The sequence below is a fragment of the Pinus tabuliformis genome, chromosome 7 (assembly GCF_031772625.1).
Source record: "Pinus tabuliformis cultivar Carrire ecotype Pingquan chromosome 7, CPIR1, whole genome shotgun sequence".
NCBI lineage: Eukaryota > Viridiplantae > Streptophyta > Pinopsida > Pinales > Pinaceae > Pinus > Pinus tabuliformis.
This window is the reverse complement of record NC_142293.1, coordinates 89549977-89567849: the sequence shown is the minus strand read 5'-3', so window position 1 is coordinate 89567849 and position 17873 is coordinate 89549977. Positions and strand designations below refer to the sequence as shown.

At 38.9% G+C, this 17873-nt stretch overlaps 1 protein-coding gene across 1 annotated transcript; it reads left to right on the top strand.

Moving 5' to 3' along the window:
* Window positions 1-15874: 15874 nt before the first annotated feature.
* On the top strand, window positions 15875-17656 carry LOC149245399 (peroxidase 5-like). The gene is made up of 4 exons (XM_089455580.1): window positions 15875-16292; window positions 16379-16570; window positions 16661-16826; window positions 16936-17656. Exons 1-4 carry the CDS (start codon window positions 16047-16049, stop codon window positions 17352-17354), a joined length of 1023 nt encoding a protein of 340 aa, XP_089311706.1. The 5' UTR covers window positions 15875-16046; the 3' UTR covers window positions 17355-17656.
* The last annotated feature ends 217 nt before the right edge of the window (window positions 17657-17873 follow it).

Here is a 17873-nt window from a genome sequence, read left to right as displayed (position 1 = left end):
AAAAGTTTTTCTGATAATACCGATTCACCCCCCTCTCAGTATTATTTCCAACAACATCTCCACAAGAGTAGTACCCACAAACTTGTCTGCCTCGAATCTAGTTTTAATAATGTGGGCATGAACCTGTAAACCTTGATCTAGAACTTCTAAACTCGAGCACGCTCTCATCACACTACTAAGAGTGAACTTTGACTAATGGAGACGTTGTACAAATGGGACCATCAACTCCATAGGAACAATGGAAATCCTGTGGAGACGTTAGCAGATTATTTTCACCAATTTAATTTCAAACTTAACATAAGTTAGCAGTTGATTTTCACCAACACACACAAGACTTATATTTTATGAATATGCTTCGACATGATAGAATAGATTAATTTCACCAACTCTGTGTTGAAACAAACAACACCATAAGAAGAATTCAAATATTTTCCTATCAATCCAACATTTTATCAGAATACTAAAAAATCCTGGAATATTTATGTAGAATTAAAACCATAGCGAGAAGCAAAGAGATTGCATGTACCTTGAATCATATAACATACTTAATTTCTAATTGAAATATTTCCAACAAAAAAGATTATTATAAAAGAAGGCTTGCAATATGTGACATTGTCAGGAATTTTGCATAGATGCTTGAACAAGGTCATTCATGGGGTTTTTCAGTAAATATAAGGAAGCATCGATTGAAGCAACATGCTTCTCTACCCACAATTTAAGGTTTTGCAAAGTTTTTTCATCCCTTGGACTAGTTCTTCTAGGGGTGAAATTTGTGGATTAGAATGCACATCACATAGACATAAGCCAAAAGCTAGAGTTTCTTCCTTAAGGTGTAATTTTGCATAGAAGACAATGTTATGCATGTGATTTGGCTAAAATCGCACCAAGACTCACGTCCACAATCTCTTGAAATATTTACCTGGGGTTTCTCAACCTTGTGGTTGAATCCATTGTTGGCATGCCATATGTAACCTGAGATGTTAATACTTTGTTGAAACTATTTGTAAGACACTTGGTAATGAATAACTCTAACAACTATGATAGCAAATCTCTGCTTGGGTTGAGTTTAGTAGTGAATTATTTATTCAAGCCATCTCCCTCGTCCTTTATGTTACATGATGCCCACTGTCCTGAGCTAGCCCTCACTAGCCTGTGAACATTATCATAAGGCCTATGGTGCCCTTAATGATGAAGTCCAGGCATGATTTCAGACATCTTAATCCATCTTTTAGAGGAGCTAGAAACTAAAATTCCTCTATCTAATAGCGACGAACACAACGATTCCACTCAAGGCACCTCATAAGCTCATCCTCAAGGTTTCACATGAGATAACAACTAGATCCCCATGTAAAAAAAAATGTTTCTGAATGTGTTGAACTGCTCAACTCTCTTATCTTGTTTGCATGGATTTCCTTGGCTCGCCCATGTAGTTCTTACCATTCCTTGAGTTTATTTTCATACCCATTGGTAGTTTTATTTTCCATGACCTTGCTCACATTTTAACCCTAGACCTTAAAGGATCTAGCTTAAGGCTGTTGGAAGCAGGGAGTGGAAGTGAGAAGTGCAATATTCAAAAAGCTTCTGAGAGAAGGGAGGGAAGCAAGAAGTGCAAGTTTCAAAAAGATTGTCTGGCTCAGGAAAATACCTATAAAATTTTCAGGAGAACGGGTACATTATACTCTTTTGGTTAACAATGCTTCTGCTATAAAATTGGCCAAGAATCCTATATTCCATGATTGAACCAATCACATCAACACTAAGTACCATCTGATTCAATATCATGTAGAAGCCGAAACTATTCATTTGAGACATTGATCCTCAAATGAGAAAATTGCCAACATCTTCACTAAAGCACTTGGAACATAAAAAATTGAAATGTTGAGAATGATGCTTGGACTCACAAAAAACCTCTTCAAATTAAGGGAGAAATGTTAGATACCTAATCCTTAGGGATTGAGGTACATTGTAACTAAATTTGAAAGTATTAATCTAAGAGAAATATGAAGGGTCATAGGTGAATAAGAAAAGTCATTTGGAGCTCTTAGAAGATGAAACCAAAGGTCAATTCTTCTTGTATATATGCATGCTATGAGTTGAAGAAATTCATTCAAGCGTGGAGTTATTCATCCTAGCCGGTAATGGTATCAGAGTTGACTATTTTAACTCGATGATTCTCTTACCTATGCAAAAACACCCCTCGTTCAGTGTCAAATCTGATGCATCTCCTACCCACTATTCGTTCCAATTTTCGAAAGACATATCCAACATTCCTTCTTCCTCCCATCACCTTTCTCATTACTTTTTCCAACTCCTATGAACAATTTCTCCCTAAGAGAAGAGAAGGTCATGACTCAATTCCGAGTATTACCATACCGTATTCTTAGAAGGAAAGTCAGAATAATTCGGGCATGTATATAAACAGTTGTTCGGTGGGACAAAGTTAGCGGGTTTGTATCAAAGTGATTCACATGACATGGATTTCATACACATTGCACTCAAAGAACTCCATAATTTTTGTGTTCACTACAGATAGGAAGGAACTAAAAGGGTCATTTCTCAATGATTTTTTTTTTTACAGAATCCAACGTATTTTTGAGTTTGTTGACGGTGCTGGAACCACCAACAAAGGGGATGTCCCCGCTATGAAGTCTCAACTAGAACTCACACTATTAGGTGTAGGTGTCTCATCCGGTATGATTTCCCAGTTTCCATTATCTTAGAGATTTTACTTAGCTCTTGCTATTCAACACATGAGAGTGTTATGCTCATAACTTCAAGAAAGTGAGGTGAGTATGCCTGGTGAGCTCTTAATATAACTCTATGTCTAGGTTCTCTTATTGTCGAAAGGGGGAGGTAAAAGTGAGCCTCTTAATGAGAGGGAATAGTCCCAACCTAGGAAGAGACACACACGAACAACAAGAAGGGTTTGTCCAAACATCCAACGGAATAGTCCACAGGGGATGCGGTAGTCATGAAAACCAAAGCTCAAGGGAAATACATACACTGTCCAGCAGAATAGTCCACACGGGGATGATGGTAGTTAACACTAAGAAATAAACAAAGATGGTCTATTTAATGTCCAACAGAGTAGTCCACATGGACGGGACAACAATGATAAGAAATACGACACATCTTCAGCAATATGAGTATTAAAATAACTGAAGTAGTTCAACTATCTTAGTACAAGTTAAGAAAACATGCATTACAAACGTTTAAAGAGTAGTCTTACAAACGGATACAAAACATGCGTGAAAACGTGTTGGCCTGAGACAAGTGTCTAAATTAAGCAAAAGACCCAAGACACAACTGTACACCATACATCACTAGCACCAGTAGTGGGACATTGGAGCCACTCCTCGCTCCTCAAAGAACATACTACAGACTCTCAAGGCTATGTGGGAGGATCCAAGGTGAAAATTCCTTTGCTCATAAAATGGAGGGGTATATATAGCCAAGGGGGTATAACTAACCTTTGTGACTCTTTGACTTCCATCATGACTATTTGACTTGCTATGACTTTTTGAATTTACGTGACTCTTCGACTTCAAATGTGGGTCTCTTGGACTTCGACTTTACATTACATTGATTACAAAAAGTATGGCCCATAGTAGTGATGTGTCCGAGACATCTCATGACACAACTCGACATGTACTAGCTGACTCTGGTGCTCGTGTCGAGATTTTGTGCTTCTGGGTGATGATATGCTCTTGATGTAACTTGTCTTCACCTCTGAATGGAAAATTGTACAGGGTCTTCGACGGTCTTGGTATTTTCTTGATGGTGCATGTGAATGTCTCCCTTTCTCTTGCTTGGTTGATGTGCTTCATATGTTCAGTCAACTATGAGCAAGTCTTCTAGATGCGCCTATTTTCCATCTCATTCATTTTTGCACCATGTTTCATTGATGTACCTGTTCTTGCAATCACTCATGATGAGCCAACATCAAATCCAAAAAATCTCCTATCTATCATGATGCACTATTTTCCATTTTGGTGCAAGTGACTAGGAGAGGGACAAGGCACTGAAACTATGGGAGAAAAACATAGGTTTCGATGCAAGGCTCCATAGCACTGTCGGGGAAAATTGCATAAATGTCGCTAGGAGACAAATTTTCGCAATCTGAGACAATAATGACAGCTACGGGGCAAAACCCGGCTGGGAGGAAAAACTGTGAAATTTGCAAGAGGAAGGGAAAGCAACATGTCGGGGAGCTACTAGGCCAATCTACGCAATTTTCCAAGGGAGAACTAGGTAGGTCATCCAACTGGGATCTATGTAATTTCTCCAAGAAGATAGTGCAAGAAGCAGGAGGCACTGGCAGTTAAATATGTGCAGTTTTCCAGAGGAGCATAAGGTCGGGTTTTGGGAGTTGCTGGTCAAAACTTCACAATCTTAAGAGACAGTCCGAGCTTGGACAGTTCTGTGCAATTTATGATTTGGTTGTAGAGTGGGGAAGAAGGGTTAGGACGGACAACTCTACACAATTCTTTGGTTGGTTGTAAAGAGGGAAAGAAGGGTTGGTAGGATAGATATGCACAGTTTTTGAGCTGATTGCAGAGTGGGGAAGAAGGATGGCATGGAAGGACAGCTCTGCGCAATTCCCAAGCTGGTTGTAGAATGGGGAAGAAGGGTTGGTAGGACAACCCTATACAATTTTGGAGCTCAGTACAACCCAAGGTCATAGCGTAAGTTATTTCTCCAGTTGACCAACTCGAGGCTTAATGAGAGGTCTTGCGGGAACCACATACTAGATTGGTTTCTCAGGCAAATTCTAAGTAGTTCTGGGAGTCATTCAGCTAGCTCATTTCCATAATTACATAGAGAAAAATATTCATAGGGAAACCTCAAGCTCTGCGCAATTTTAGGCAGTAGTGCAAGGTCACGAAGATCGGGTTTGGTTAACGGAGGGTTGTCTAGTCGACAAATTTTCAGGGAAATTGACTAAGTGTGAAAGCAAGTGTACTCGTGCAGACACAACAATGTGATCACACATTTAGCACGACTCAATGACAAGACACATCAAGCCAACAAGATAACATGTGCTTAGTGAGTCTGACTTGAAGGTTGAGAGTGACAAGTGCGACAATTGAAATATGTCTTCGAACGATCATGACGAATTAGTGTGACATTGTTTACAACTTTGTGTGTGAGTGTGACTGATGTTGACAAAGCGAAAAAAACTCATACACACAAATAAAAACCTTCTAAATTACCAGAACAAGTTCGCAAGCATGACATAATGATCAACATGCCAAAGAAGACAGTTGGTCAAACAAGTGAAAAGGAAGCAAGACACGTAGAGGAAATGCATGAAATGATTTTGTGCTTGCAAACATGCATATTATTGAAGACATAATGATATGACAATAACAAGCAGTCCTTCAAGATTCACTAAGATATGTACTTCAAAATATATTCTTTACTTACCATACTTACCCTCAAGATGATGATGCATCTGAAAGAGTTTACATGAGGTCCCGATCATAACCTAGTTTCTTGTTCCTTCTCCTCAACTCCTTGAGAGTGATGCAACATGTCACCTTTCCTGTAGTAACTGTGAGATATATTAGCGCATTTTCAGTGAACAGTGATTGTTGTTGAGATTATCTGTGCAATTTTCAAGAGAAAGATTGGGCTGCCTACTCTGTGCAATTTCTTAGTGCAGTGCAGCCTGAGAAGTTGAGGGACAATAATGCACATTTTATGATGACAGGACCCTACTGCGGGATGGGGTCCTAGGAGGAAACCTCCGGGCAGTTTCTTAATGCAGGCAACTAGACTAGTCTAAGCATTTATGGAGAGTAGTGTTGGCTACTAGACTTCTCTGCACATTTATGGAGAGTAGTGTTGGCTACCTGACTTCTCTGCACATTTCTGGAGAGTAGTGTTATTTTAGGTCCCTATACTACTAGGGTAACCCCTTATTGTTATTAGTAAAACCCCCTTATTATATAGTTGTGTCCATGTAGTCCCCATATTGTTATTATTGTGCCCCATAAAAGCCCACTATTGTTATTATTGTGCCCTTACATTATTATTGTTATGTCGTCTCTGATTATATTATGACCCCTTAGACTCCTATATATATAAAGGAGGTCTTGTAATTAGTAGCATCTAGGAATTGTTTATTTTTGTAATGTAAAGGAGGTTGCCCCCTCGAAGAGGCTAAATTCTAAGGCGTTGATCTATCTTTTCTATCTTTTTATGAGCTGGTTTCATAACATTTGGTATCAGAGCTTTGGATTCTATTGCTTTTCTGCTCCAAACAGGTCATTGTGGCATTTACGCTACAACTTTTCTTTTGTGACATTTCAGATGCTAAAAAAAACCATTTGGGTCGAAATTTTTTCGAACCTCGGGTAAAAAATTTAGAGCTTTTCACACTATATTTGCGGAGATATGATCTGAAGAAGTTGGCCTTTTTACAGACTCCAGAATTACATTCCAAACAGGTGACCTGGGGAAAATCATCATAACTTTTGTTTTGAGCATCAGATTGAAATTTCATAAGAAGTTACAGAAAGAGGACGGACTGTAGTTTCCTGTGTATATATTTTAGATCTGAAGGTCAAAATAATGACACGTGGCACTTCATACAAGTTCGCTCTTCTGAAAAGGTATATAATCAGGTCATCTTGGGAGATTGTGCATAACTCTTTCTTGGAGAATCTAAATTCGATCAGACTGGTGGCATTGAAAAAAGGATGCAGAGTACTACTGCAAGTTGCAATTTCAAAACTGGATGTTCTGAAATTACAGAGATACATCAGATTCAATATCGAGCTCATACAAAGTGAAAAAAAGGTGTGTAATTTTTTTAATTTTGCATAAGAATGGTTTGAAAAATTAGTTTGAAGGAATTCAAAGGGAATAGTGAAGAATTATTAGTATTAATTAATGCCCCGAAGAAAGAAAATGGAAACACCTAGTAAGCAACCTGAAAGCTTTAGCATGACTTGTGAAGAAGAGGAAGAAATGCAACATGATATATCAAAATTACAAGACCAAGTACAACAAATTTCACTCTCACTAAAGGTAAATGAAGCCAAGATGAATGGCAAGGATGATAAGATGGAAGAATTGAAGATAAATTTGAATACGTTGCTACAAGAAATGGTCACTAATGGTGAAAGGGTAGTAAAGGAAACACATGATGAGAATGTTAATAATGATTTCATAGACTCTAATGTTGGATTGAAGACCCACCATATTCCAAAAAGCGATATGAGGAAGTTTAATGGCAAGGATCCCACAACATGGATACTATAGATGGAGCAATTTTTCGATCTACATAATGTGCAAAACACACAAAAGGTACGTATTGCAACTTTATATTTGGAACCAAATCAGTTTGTATGGTATCGATGGCTTTGATCTTGTAAACAAATTGTCACTTGGGCAATTTTTATGGAAGAAATGATAGCACATTATGAGGATACAAAAAGCAACACTTTTTTTTTAGCCAATTGATAAGTCTGAAACAAAAGGGTTCAATGATGGAGCACATTGATTCCAAAAATTGAACATAAGGGTAAAAGATATTCCAGAGGAGCATAGGATTGATGTGTTCATAGGGCTTTAAAGGATAATATCCAACATGAGGTTTGCCTTTGGGAACCTGATTCATTGGGGAAGGCATTCAGGTTAGCAAGAAAAATGGAAAGAAAAATTATGGCAAATAGGAAGCCTACGACTCACAACTATAAAGATGGAAGTGTTGTTGCCCCTAGCCTTCCACAACCTACAAGGTTTACACTACAACAATTGGAATAAAAAAAGAGAAAAAGGGCTTTGTTACAATTGTGATAGCAAATGCACTAAAGGTCATAAGTGTGCTGAGAATAAATTATTTTACATAGATTATGAAGAGGAGGAAGAAAAGGATCAAGAAACATCAAAAGAAGAGGATACACACCAGGAATCAACCCAAGAGAAAGAAGAAATGAATCTGACCATATCTTGTAAAGAATTGGAAATAATTACCACTCCTCAAACTCTCAAGATAGAAGGACATATCAGGAAGAAAAAGGTTCAAGAAGTGAAAAATCACATCGAGAAAGAAGAAATGAATCCTAGCATATCTTGTAATGCATTGGCTGGAATTACCACTCCTCAAACTATCAAGATAGGAGGACATATCAAGAAGAAAAATGTTGAAGAAGTGAAATATCACATCAATCATCAAGAAATGAATCCAACCATATCTTGTAATGCATTGGAAGAAATTACGACTCCTCAAACTCTCACGATTAAATGACATATCAAGAAGAAAAATATTCAAGCAGTGAAAGATCACATTGAGCATCAACAAAAAGTTCTCCAACTTTTAAAGGATAATGCCGCTTTGGTGCGAAATTGAATGAAACAACAGGAAGATCAACATTGCAGTGAAAGAAGTTTTGATGTAAGCGATTGGGTATTTATATGGCTACATCTCAAGCAAGCTATTTATGAGAAGGAAATGTTGGTAATACTACATGCACTTAAGAAATGGCGACCTTACCTAATGGGAACACACTTCAAGGTGAAAATGGATCATGATAGTCTTAAATACTTTTTAGAAGAAATATTATCTTTAGAAGAATAGAAAAAATGGGTCACAAACATGTTGTGTTATGACTTTGAAATCATGTACAAAAAAGGGAAGCAAAGTGTTGTTGGATACGCACTCTCAAGAGAGGATGAGGATGTGGAAGCATTGTTTTGTGCTATTTCTATTATCCAACCAGATTGGATAAACGAAGGAAGGGATGAATGAAATAAGGACAAAGAAGTGTGGCCACTCATTCAAAACTTGCAGAAGATCCCAGTTCAAACAATATTGCTAGAACTTGACGAGGAAGGAAAAATCATATTGGAGCCTGGAGCAGTCACAGAAACAAGAACCCGACAACTACGAAATCAATCAATTTAAGAGTATCTCATCAAGTGGAAGAACTTACCCGCTAAAGATTCCATGAGAGGATAAGAATTTTATACAGAAGCATTAAGAACTACTCAAGCGTTGAGGACAACACTTTTTAAAGGAGAGGGGCATTTTAGGTCCCTATAATACTAGGGTAACCCCTTATTGTATTAGTACAACCCCCTTATTATATTGCTGTGTCCATGTAGTCCCCATATTGTTATTATTGTGCCCCATAGAAGCCCACTATTGTTATTATTGTGCCCTTACATTATTATTGTTATGTCGACTCTGATTATATTATGACCCCTTCGACTCCTATATATATAAAGGAGGTCTTGTCATTTGTCGCATCTAGGAATTGTTCATTTATGTAATGTAAAGGAGGTTTCCCCTCGAAGAGGCTGAATTATAAGGCGTTGATCTATCTTTTCTATCTTTTTGTGAGCTAGTTTCATAACATGCTATTTTCCTGACTGCTCTACTCATTTCTAGAGAGCAGTCCTGGTTGGGCAGTTGAGGGACAACACAATGCAATTTCTGAAGACAATGGGTTCCAACTGGGGAAGGATAATGGAGGTAACCACTATGAATTTTTGGATCCCTAGGGAGGCTAGGCTCTTTGCGCATTTTGCAGTTCCAACAAGAAAGGAAAAAAACTTAAGGTTTGTAGAAGTAAAGTGCGTACTTCTAGAAAGTTGGATGAGGCTAGGTTGCTCGAGAAACTTGGTAAGTGTGAGATCAGTGAAACATATGTAAAGAGTGATAGGGATCGATTATGATCACACAAAAACACTTAGTGATATAATGTAGACCATCCAGAATGTATAAAATATACTCTACTTGATGAAACAACCTTCATGACAAGAGTGTGTGAAGTGAGTGTGAAACATGTCTATGTAATAAAAACAACTCATACGCATAACATTTCCCTTGAAGAAAAACAACATTACCTTTGTGTGATAAACAACAATCCCTATGCCCAAGGATGACACATACTACATAAAGTTTAGAACGTGAACAACTCTTAAGATCAAGGAGGAGGCTTGAGATCATCACCTTCCCAATAAGTGACCAAGGAATGATTGATCATAGGATCCCAGGTAAGCTCCAAAATTTGAAGCTCTTAGAAGATGAAACCAAAGGTCAATTCCTCTTGTATATATGCATGCTATGAGTTGAAAAAATTCATTCAAGCGTGGAGTTATTCATCCTAGTTGGTAATGGTATCAGAGCTGACTATTTTAACTCGATGCTTCTCTTACCCATGCAAGAAAACCCCTCGTTCAATGTTAAATCTGAGGCATCTCCTACCCACTATTCGTTCCAATTTTCGAAAGACATACCCCACATTCCTTCTTCCTCCCATGACCTTTCTCATTACTTTTTCCAACTCCTATGCACAATTTCTCCCTAAGAGAAGAGAAGGCCGTGAACTCAATTCTGAGTATTACCATACAATATTCTTAAAAGGAAAGTCAGAACAATTTGGGCATGTATACAAACAGTTATTCGGTGGGACAAAGTTAGCTGGTTTGTCTCAAAGTGATTCACATGACATAGATTTCATACACACTGCCCTCAAAACATTCCACAATTTCTGTGTTCGCTGCAAATAGGAAGGAACTGAAAGGGTCATTGTCTCAATGATTTTTTTTATAGAATCCAATGTATTTTTGAGTTTGTTGATGGCGCTGGAACCGCCAACAAAGGGGATCTCCCTAGTATGAAGTCTCAACTAGACCTCACACTGTTAGGTGTAGGAGTCTCATCCAGTACGATTCCCAATTTCCATTATCTTAGAGATTTTACTTAGCTCTTGATGTTCAACACATGAGAGTGTTATGGTTGTAACTTCAAGAAAGTGAGGTGAGTATGACTGGTGAGTTCTTAATGTAACTCTGTGTCCGAGTTATCTTACTTTTGAAAGGGGGAGGTAAAAGTGAGCCTCTTGATGAGAGGGAATAGTCCCAACCCAGGAAGAGACACACACGAACAACAAGAAGGGTCTGTCCAACATGTAGCGGAATAGTCCACAGTGGATGCAGTGGTCATGAAAACCAAAGCTCAAGGGAAAACACGTATAATAGTCCACACAAGGGTGATGGTCGTTAACACCAAGAAATACACAAAGATGGTCTGGCTAATGTCCGACAGAGTAGTCCACATGGACGGGACAACAATGATAAGAAATACAACACATCTTCAACAACATGAGTCCTAAAATAACTAAAGTAGTTCAACTATCTTAGTACAGGTTAAGAAAACATGCATTACTAATGTTTAAAGAGTGGTCTTACAAATGGATGCAAAACATGCGTGAAAACATGCTGGCCTAAGACAAGTGTCTGAATTAAGAAAAAGACCCAAAACAGATATGTACACCATACATCACTGCCGCCAGTAGTGGGACACTAGAGCCACTCCTCACTCCTCAAAGAACATACTACAGACTCTCAAGGTTATGTGGGAGGAGCCAAGGTGAAAATTCCTTTGCTCATAAAATGAAGGGGTATATATAGCCAAGGGGGTATCACTGACCCTTGTGGCTCTTTGACTTCCCTCCTGACTCTTTGACTTCCTATGACTTTTTGAATTTACGTGACTTTTTGACTTCAAATGTGGGTCTCTTGGACTTCCATTTTACATTACATTGATTAAAACAAGTATGGCCCATAGTAGTGATGTGGTCGAGACAACTCATGACACAAATCGACATGAAATTTATGACATGTATTGGCTGACTCTGGTGCTCGTGTTGAGATTTTGTGCTACTGAGTGATTATATGCTCTCGATGTAACATGTCTTCACCTCTGCATGGCAAATTGTGTGGGGCCTTCGATGGTCTTGGACTTTGCTTGATGGTGCATGTGAATGTGTCCCTTTCGCTTTCTTGCTCGATGTGCTTCATATGTGCATTCGACTGTGAGCAAGTCTTCTAGCATGTGCCTCTTTTCCATTCCATTCATTTTTGCACCATGTTTCATCGATGTACCTGTTCTTGCAATCACTCATGATGAGCCGACATCAAATCCAAAAAATATCCTAGTCTATCATGATGCATTGTTTTCCATTTCGGTGCAAGTGACCAGGAGAGGAACAAGGCACTAATATTGCAAGAGAACAACACAGGTTTCGATGCAAGGCTCCAGAGCACTGTTGGGAAAAATTGCACAAATGTCACTAGGAGACAAATTTTTCGCAATCTGAGACAACAGTGACAGCTGTGGGGAAAAACCCATCTGGGAGGAAAAACTGTGAAATTTGCAGGAGGATGGCAAAGCGACGTGTCGGGGAGCTGCTGGGCCAATCTGCACAATTTTCCAAGGGAGCACTCTGCAGGTCATCTAGCTGGGATCTACGTAATTTCTCCGGGAAGATAGTTCAGTAAGCAGGAGGCCCACTGGAAGTTAAATTTGTGCAGTTTTCCAGAGGAGCACAAGGTTGAGTTGTAGGAGTTGCTGGTCAAAACTTCGCAATCCTAAGAGACGATCCGAGCTTGGATAGTTCTGTGCAATTTATGATTTGATTGTAGAGCGGGCAAGAAGGGTGAGGCAGGACAACTCTACGCAATTCCTGGGCTAGTTTTAAAGAGGGAAAGAAGGTTGGTAGGATATATATGCACAAATTTTGAGCTAATTGCAGAGCGAGGAAGAAGGGATGGCATGGCAGGACAGTTCTGCGCAATTCTTGGGCTGGTTGTAGAATGGGGAAGAAGGGTTGGTAGGAAAAATCTATACAATTTTGGAGCTCAGTACAACCCAAGGTCATAATGCAAGTTCTTTCTCCAGTTGACCAGTTGGAGGCTTAATGAGAGGGCTTGCGAGAATTGCATACTAGATCGGTTTTTCGGGCAAATTTTGCGAAGTTCTAGGAGTCATTCAGCTAGCTCATTTCCATAATTGCATAGAGAAAACTATTCAGAGGACAACCTCAAGCTCTGCGCAGTTTTGGGTAATAGTAAAAGGTCACGGATATCGGGTTTGGTTAACGGAGGGTTGTCTAGTAGACAGATTTTTAGGAAAATTGACTAAGTGTGAAAGCAAGTGTACTCGTGGAGACACAACAATGTGATCACACATTTAGCACAACTCAATGACAAGACACCTCAAACCAACAAGATAACATGTGCTCAGTGAGACTAACTCGAAGGTTGAGAGTGACAAGTGCAAAATTGAAATATGTCTTCGAACGATCGTGACGACACTAGCGCGACATTGTTTAAAACTTTGTGTGTGAGTGTGACCGATGTTCAGTGAGTGAAAACAACTCATACACACAAATACAAGCATGACATAGTGATCAACATGCCAAAGAAGATAGTTGGTCAAACAAGCGAAAAGGAAGCAAGACACGTAGAGGAAACACATGAAATGATTTTGTGCTTGCAAACATGCATATTATTGAAGACATAGTGATATGACAATGACAAGCAGTCCTTCAAGCTTCACTAGGATATGTACTTGAAAATATATTCTTTACTTACCATACTTACCCTCGAGATGATGATGCATCTGACAGAGTTTACATGAGGTCCCGATCATAACCTAGTTTCTTATTCCTTCTCCTCAACTCCTTGAGAGTGATGCAACATGTCACCTTTTCCTATAGTCACTGGGAGATAGATCAGTGCATTTTCAGTGGACAATGATTGTTACCGAGATTATCTGCGCAGTTTTCAGGAGAAAGTTTGGGTTGCTTGCTTTGCGCAATTTCTGAGTGCAGTGTAGCCTGAGCAGTTGAGGGACAATACTACACATTTTATGATGACAGGACCCTACTGTGGGATGGGGCCTTGGGAGGACACCTCCAGGTAATTTCTTAATGCAAGCAACTAGACTGTTTTGTCCATTTCTCGAGAGTAGTGTTCGCTGCCAGACTGCTCTGTGCATTTCTGGAGGGTAGTGTTGGTTTCCTGGTTTCTCTGCACATTTCTGGAGAGTAGTGCTAGCTGCGTAACTGCTCTACGCATTTTTGGAGAGCAGTGCTGGTTGGGAAACTAAGGGACAACACAACGTAGTTTCTGAAGACAGTGGGTTCCGATTGGGGAAGGACACTGGAGGAAACCACTGCACAGTTTTGGATCCCAAGGGAGGCTAGGCTCTCTGCACATTTCACAGTTCCAACAAGAAAGGGAAAAACCTTGAGGTTCGTAGAAGCAAAGTATGTAGTTCTAGAAAGTTGGATGAGGCTAGGTTTCTCGAGAAACTTGGTAAGTGTGAGATCAGTGAAACATATATAAAGAGTGATAGGAATCGATTATGATCACATATGAACATTTAGTGATACAATTTAGACCATCCATAATGTATAAAATATACTCTACTTCATGCAACAACCTTCATGGCGAGTGTGTGAAGTGAGTGTGAAACATGTCTGTGTAATAAAAACAATTCATACGCATAAGATTCCCTTGAAGAAAAACAACATTCCCTTTGTGTGATAAACAACAATCCCTATGCCCAAAGATGACACATACTGCATAAAGATTAGAACATGAACAACTCTTAAGATCAAGGAGGAAGCTTGAGATCATCACCTTCCCAAGAAGTGACCAAGGAACAATTGATCATAGGATCCAAGGTAAGCTCCGAAATTTGCACGCGAGCCAAAATTTTGGAGGGTGGTTGTAGCCACTACAACGGAGTTATAGTTGAATAGAAAATAAGAAAGAAAATTTTCAATGGAATTTATGTCATTATTCATTGGATCTAAAAGGTTTAAGGTTTACTATGTCAGTTCTTGTGCATTCCATGGGAAGATATTCAAATGGGAAATATTCTAGTATCATTGTCACTACTATGGCTGCAAAGCATAGTGTGTCTAAACCCTAGAACATATATTGTGCTTAAACTCCAGAATATATATTGTGTAATATAGTTTTTTCAGAAAACACTAAAGAAGAAGTGTAAAACAGAATTATAATACAACGTCTTGCCATTTCTAATATGTCTACAGATTTTATAGTGTTTGCACAAAATGTAAGATAAATTCTTTGGGAGAAGCACATCATTTGGAAGCACTCCATATTCCTTCGGTCAGAGTTTGGATTTTGGAACTCAGTCAACAACTCCATCATTTGACAGCTCTATACTTAAACAAATTACCTTTCATGAAGAGTGTGCAGCTGGTGAGGGAAAACATGAAAGAATTTTAGAGGCAGGGAGGATATGCACAATCATGTTGCTCGTTGTGTTTGCTATGGAAAAATGGGCATAGGCAAAGACATCCAGAATCCCATGGGAGAAGATCAAAAGAAAACAGGATTAGTAACAATGTAGCGCACTCGGATCAGCACTGGTTGTGAGGATCAGCACTCGGACATGGATATAATGATGCGATCGACCCCTATCATCAAAATTATAACATCTGTGATAAATATTATTATTTTATCATAAAAAATCATGTATATTAAAAGTGTGGGTCATAGGTAATCGTATCGTATTGTTATTAATATGGATGTTTTACCTTTTATATATTATCTATAAAGTAAAATTTGTTAAATTTACAACGTAATACAAAACTGCAATTTCAATATAACGATGTGAAAATAAAATGAAAATTGAAATTTATGCATTCAAATATATATATATATATATATACACACGTGCCTCTGGAGATTTAAATCGTGATGTCTCTGGCTGTGAAGAGAGCTTTATGATGAAATTCATTTATTACACTATCATTAATGTCGCTCATTAATTTGGTCCAACCTTCATTATCATCCTCCCCGCCAGCTGTGTTAGTTTTTAAATACCTTCTTTGCATCTTTCGATGAACCCCGGCAAGCGAGAAAGTTTGAATTGAATTGTTCCACTGGCTATAATGTTTCTTGGTCAATGTACATGTGTCCCTATATCCCGGTCAATTTTGCCATCGCCATTCACCCTCATCCACTTACGCTCCAAGTTGACATGCCTTTAAATACTATGGCGCCACTACATTCGTTCATCTATTCATGAGCCAATTGTCCCCTAACATCAAGTGTTTATTACCTTACGCAAAAGATTGTTGTCTTCTTTGCTTCCATCTTCAGCCTCCGCCCACTTTAAACGGAGTGGAAACACGCAATTTGCGAGTCACTCGATCACCGAAACATCTGTTACTTCATCTTTAATTGATTCAACTGCATCATTCCAAATGGACTATCGATCAATTGATAATCGCTGTCTGCTTAATTTAGTTAATATTGCAATGTTAATGGTAGCAGTGTCATCTGCTCTTGTGATAGTAACGAATGCGAATGGGTTAAAGGTGGGTTACTACCGCGATAGGTGCCCAGAGGCGGAGGAGATTGTAGGTGCAGCTGTGGCCAAAGCCGTGACAGCAAATCCTGGCGTTGCACCTGCTCTCATCAGGATGCATTTTCATGACTGCTTCGTCAGAGTAAGTATACATTCTTATAATTACATATCATATATGTAGTGGTGTATATCAATTTCATGCGATAATCTGCCCATTGATGGTTGCAGGGTTGCGATGGATCAATACTGATCGATTCTACAGCAGGAAATCAAGCAGAGAAGGAATCACCCGCGAACAATCCGAGCCTCCATGGGTTCGAAATAATTGATGAAGCAAAGTCTATTTTGGAAGACAAATGCCCGAACGTGGTCTCATGCGCTGACATCCTTGCCTTTGCTGCAAGAGATAGCGCCCACCAAGTAATTAACCTACTCATACCCTCTATTTCTCGCTCTGTGATATTGTAACTATATCTTTATATTCATATTTCCGTATATTGGCTAGCGCAGGCTGGCGGATTAATTTGGGAAGTGCCAGCGGGACGAAGAGACGGAAGGATTTCTCGAGCATCAGACATCCCAGGGAACATTCCTGCTCCGCAATTCAATGTGAACCAACTCACACAAAATTTCGCTGCAAAATTTTTGTCAGTGGAAGACATGGTCACTCTCTCAGGTAGCTACTGCTACTGATTAACAATAATCCAAATATAAATTTGATTGAACTGAACGTATGATATCCCATCGTCAATCGTATTTTAACATAATTTAATATATATTTTCAGGGGCGCACTCTATCGGGGTTTCTCATTGCTCTTCATTCAGCGCAAACAGGCTTTACAATTTCAGTGGAACAGGTCATCAGGATCCCAGTATGGACCCTCGATTCGCTTTGTCACTGAAAGCCAAATGCCCAATCCCTACTTCTAATTCAAATTCTGATCCAACCGTGCATTTGGATTCATTGACACCCAGGCGTTTAGATGAGAAATATTACATTGATCTTCAAGTGAAACGTGGAGTGTTGACCTCTGATCAGACGTTGATGTCGACTCCATCGACAGTCAGAATGGTGAAGATCAACTCCAAATACCCGTCCATATGGAGGAAGAAATTTGGAAGGGCAATGGTGAAGATGGGTGAGATAGGTGTGTTGACAGGGTCGCAGGGGGAGATCAGGAAAAATTGCCGGATTGTCAACTAATTAAACTCAAACGGAAGCACAGCAACTGTGAAGGCAAACCCAACTATGATATATTCCAATTATCTTATATTTTTATTCCAAGTAGGGTGCAATTTCACCCGAGTTCATAAGTATTTTTTGTTTTATAAAATGTTTATTTCCATTTGTTTAATATTCCATTTGATTTGGGATCTCGCTTAGAATAACACAAGCAACGCCGAGAAATCTTCTTCAAAAGAAACATTGGAGTATTCTGGTTTGAAGTCTATAAGGGTTTCCACGAAGTTCACAAACATACGAGCAGTACTTTAAAACCAATGCAATGTTATAAAAATTGACTTATTCTACTTCGCACTTTGAGTTTATGAAATTAACATTTTATGGCCGAATTACTTTACCTAGAAGATTCTTGTTTTAATTTATCCACCGTTTTTCGGTTTTTCTTTTCTTGCAATTTTTTCATGTATCCAAAATCGATATCAAGATTGGCGCTACTAGTTAAAGCTGATACCGATTATGGTCGTGTCGTTTATATCTCAA

Coding starts and splice junctions, on each gene's coding strand:
- LOC149245399 (XM_089455580.1), top strand. CDS start 16,047: ATGGACTATCGATCAATTGATAATCGCTGTCTGCTTAATTTAGTTAAT. Junction 16,571..16,660: donor CAAGAGATAGCGCCCACCAA/GTAATTAACCTA, acceptor TGGCTAGCGCAG/GCTGGCGGATTAATTTGGGA. Junction 16,827..16,935: donor AGACATGGTCACTCTCTCAG/GTAGCTACTGCT, acceptor ATATATTTTCAG/GGGCGCACTCTATCGGGGTT.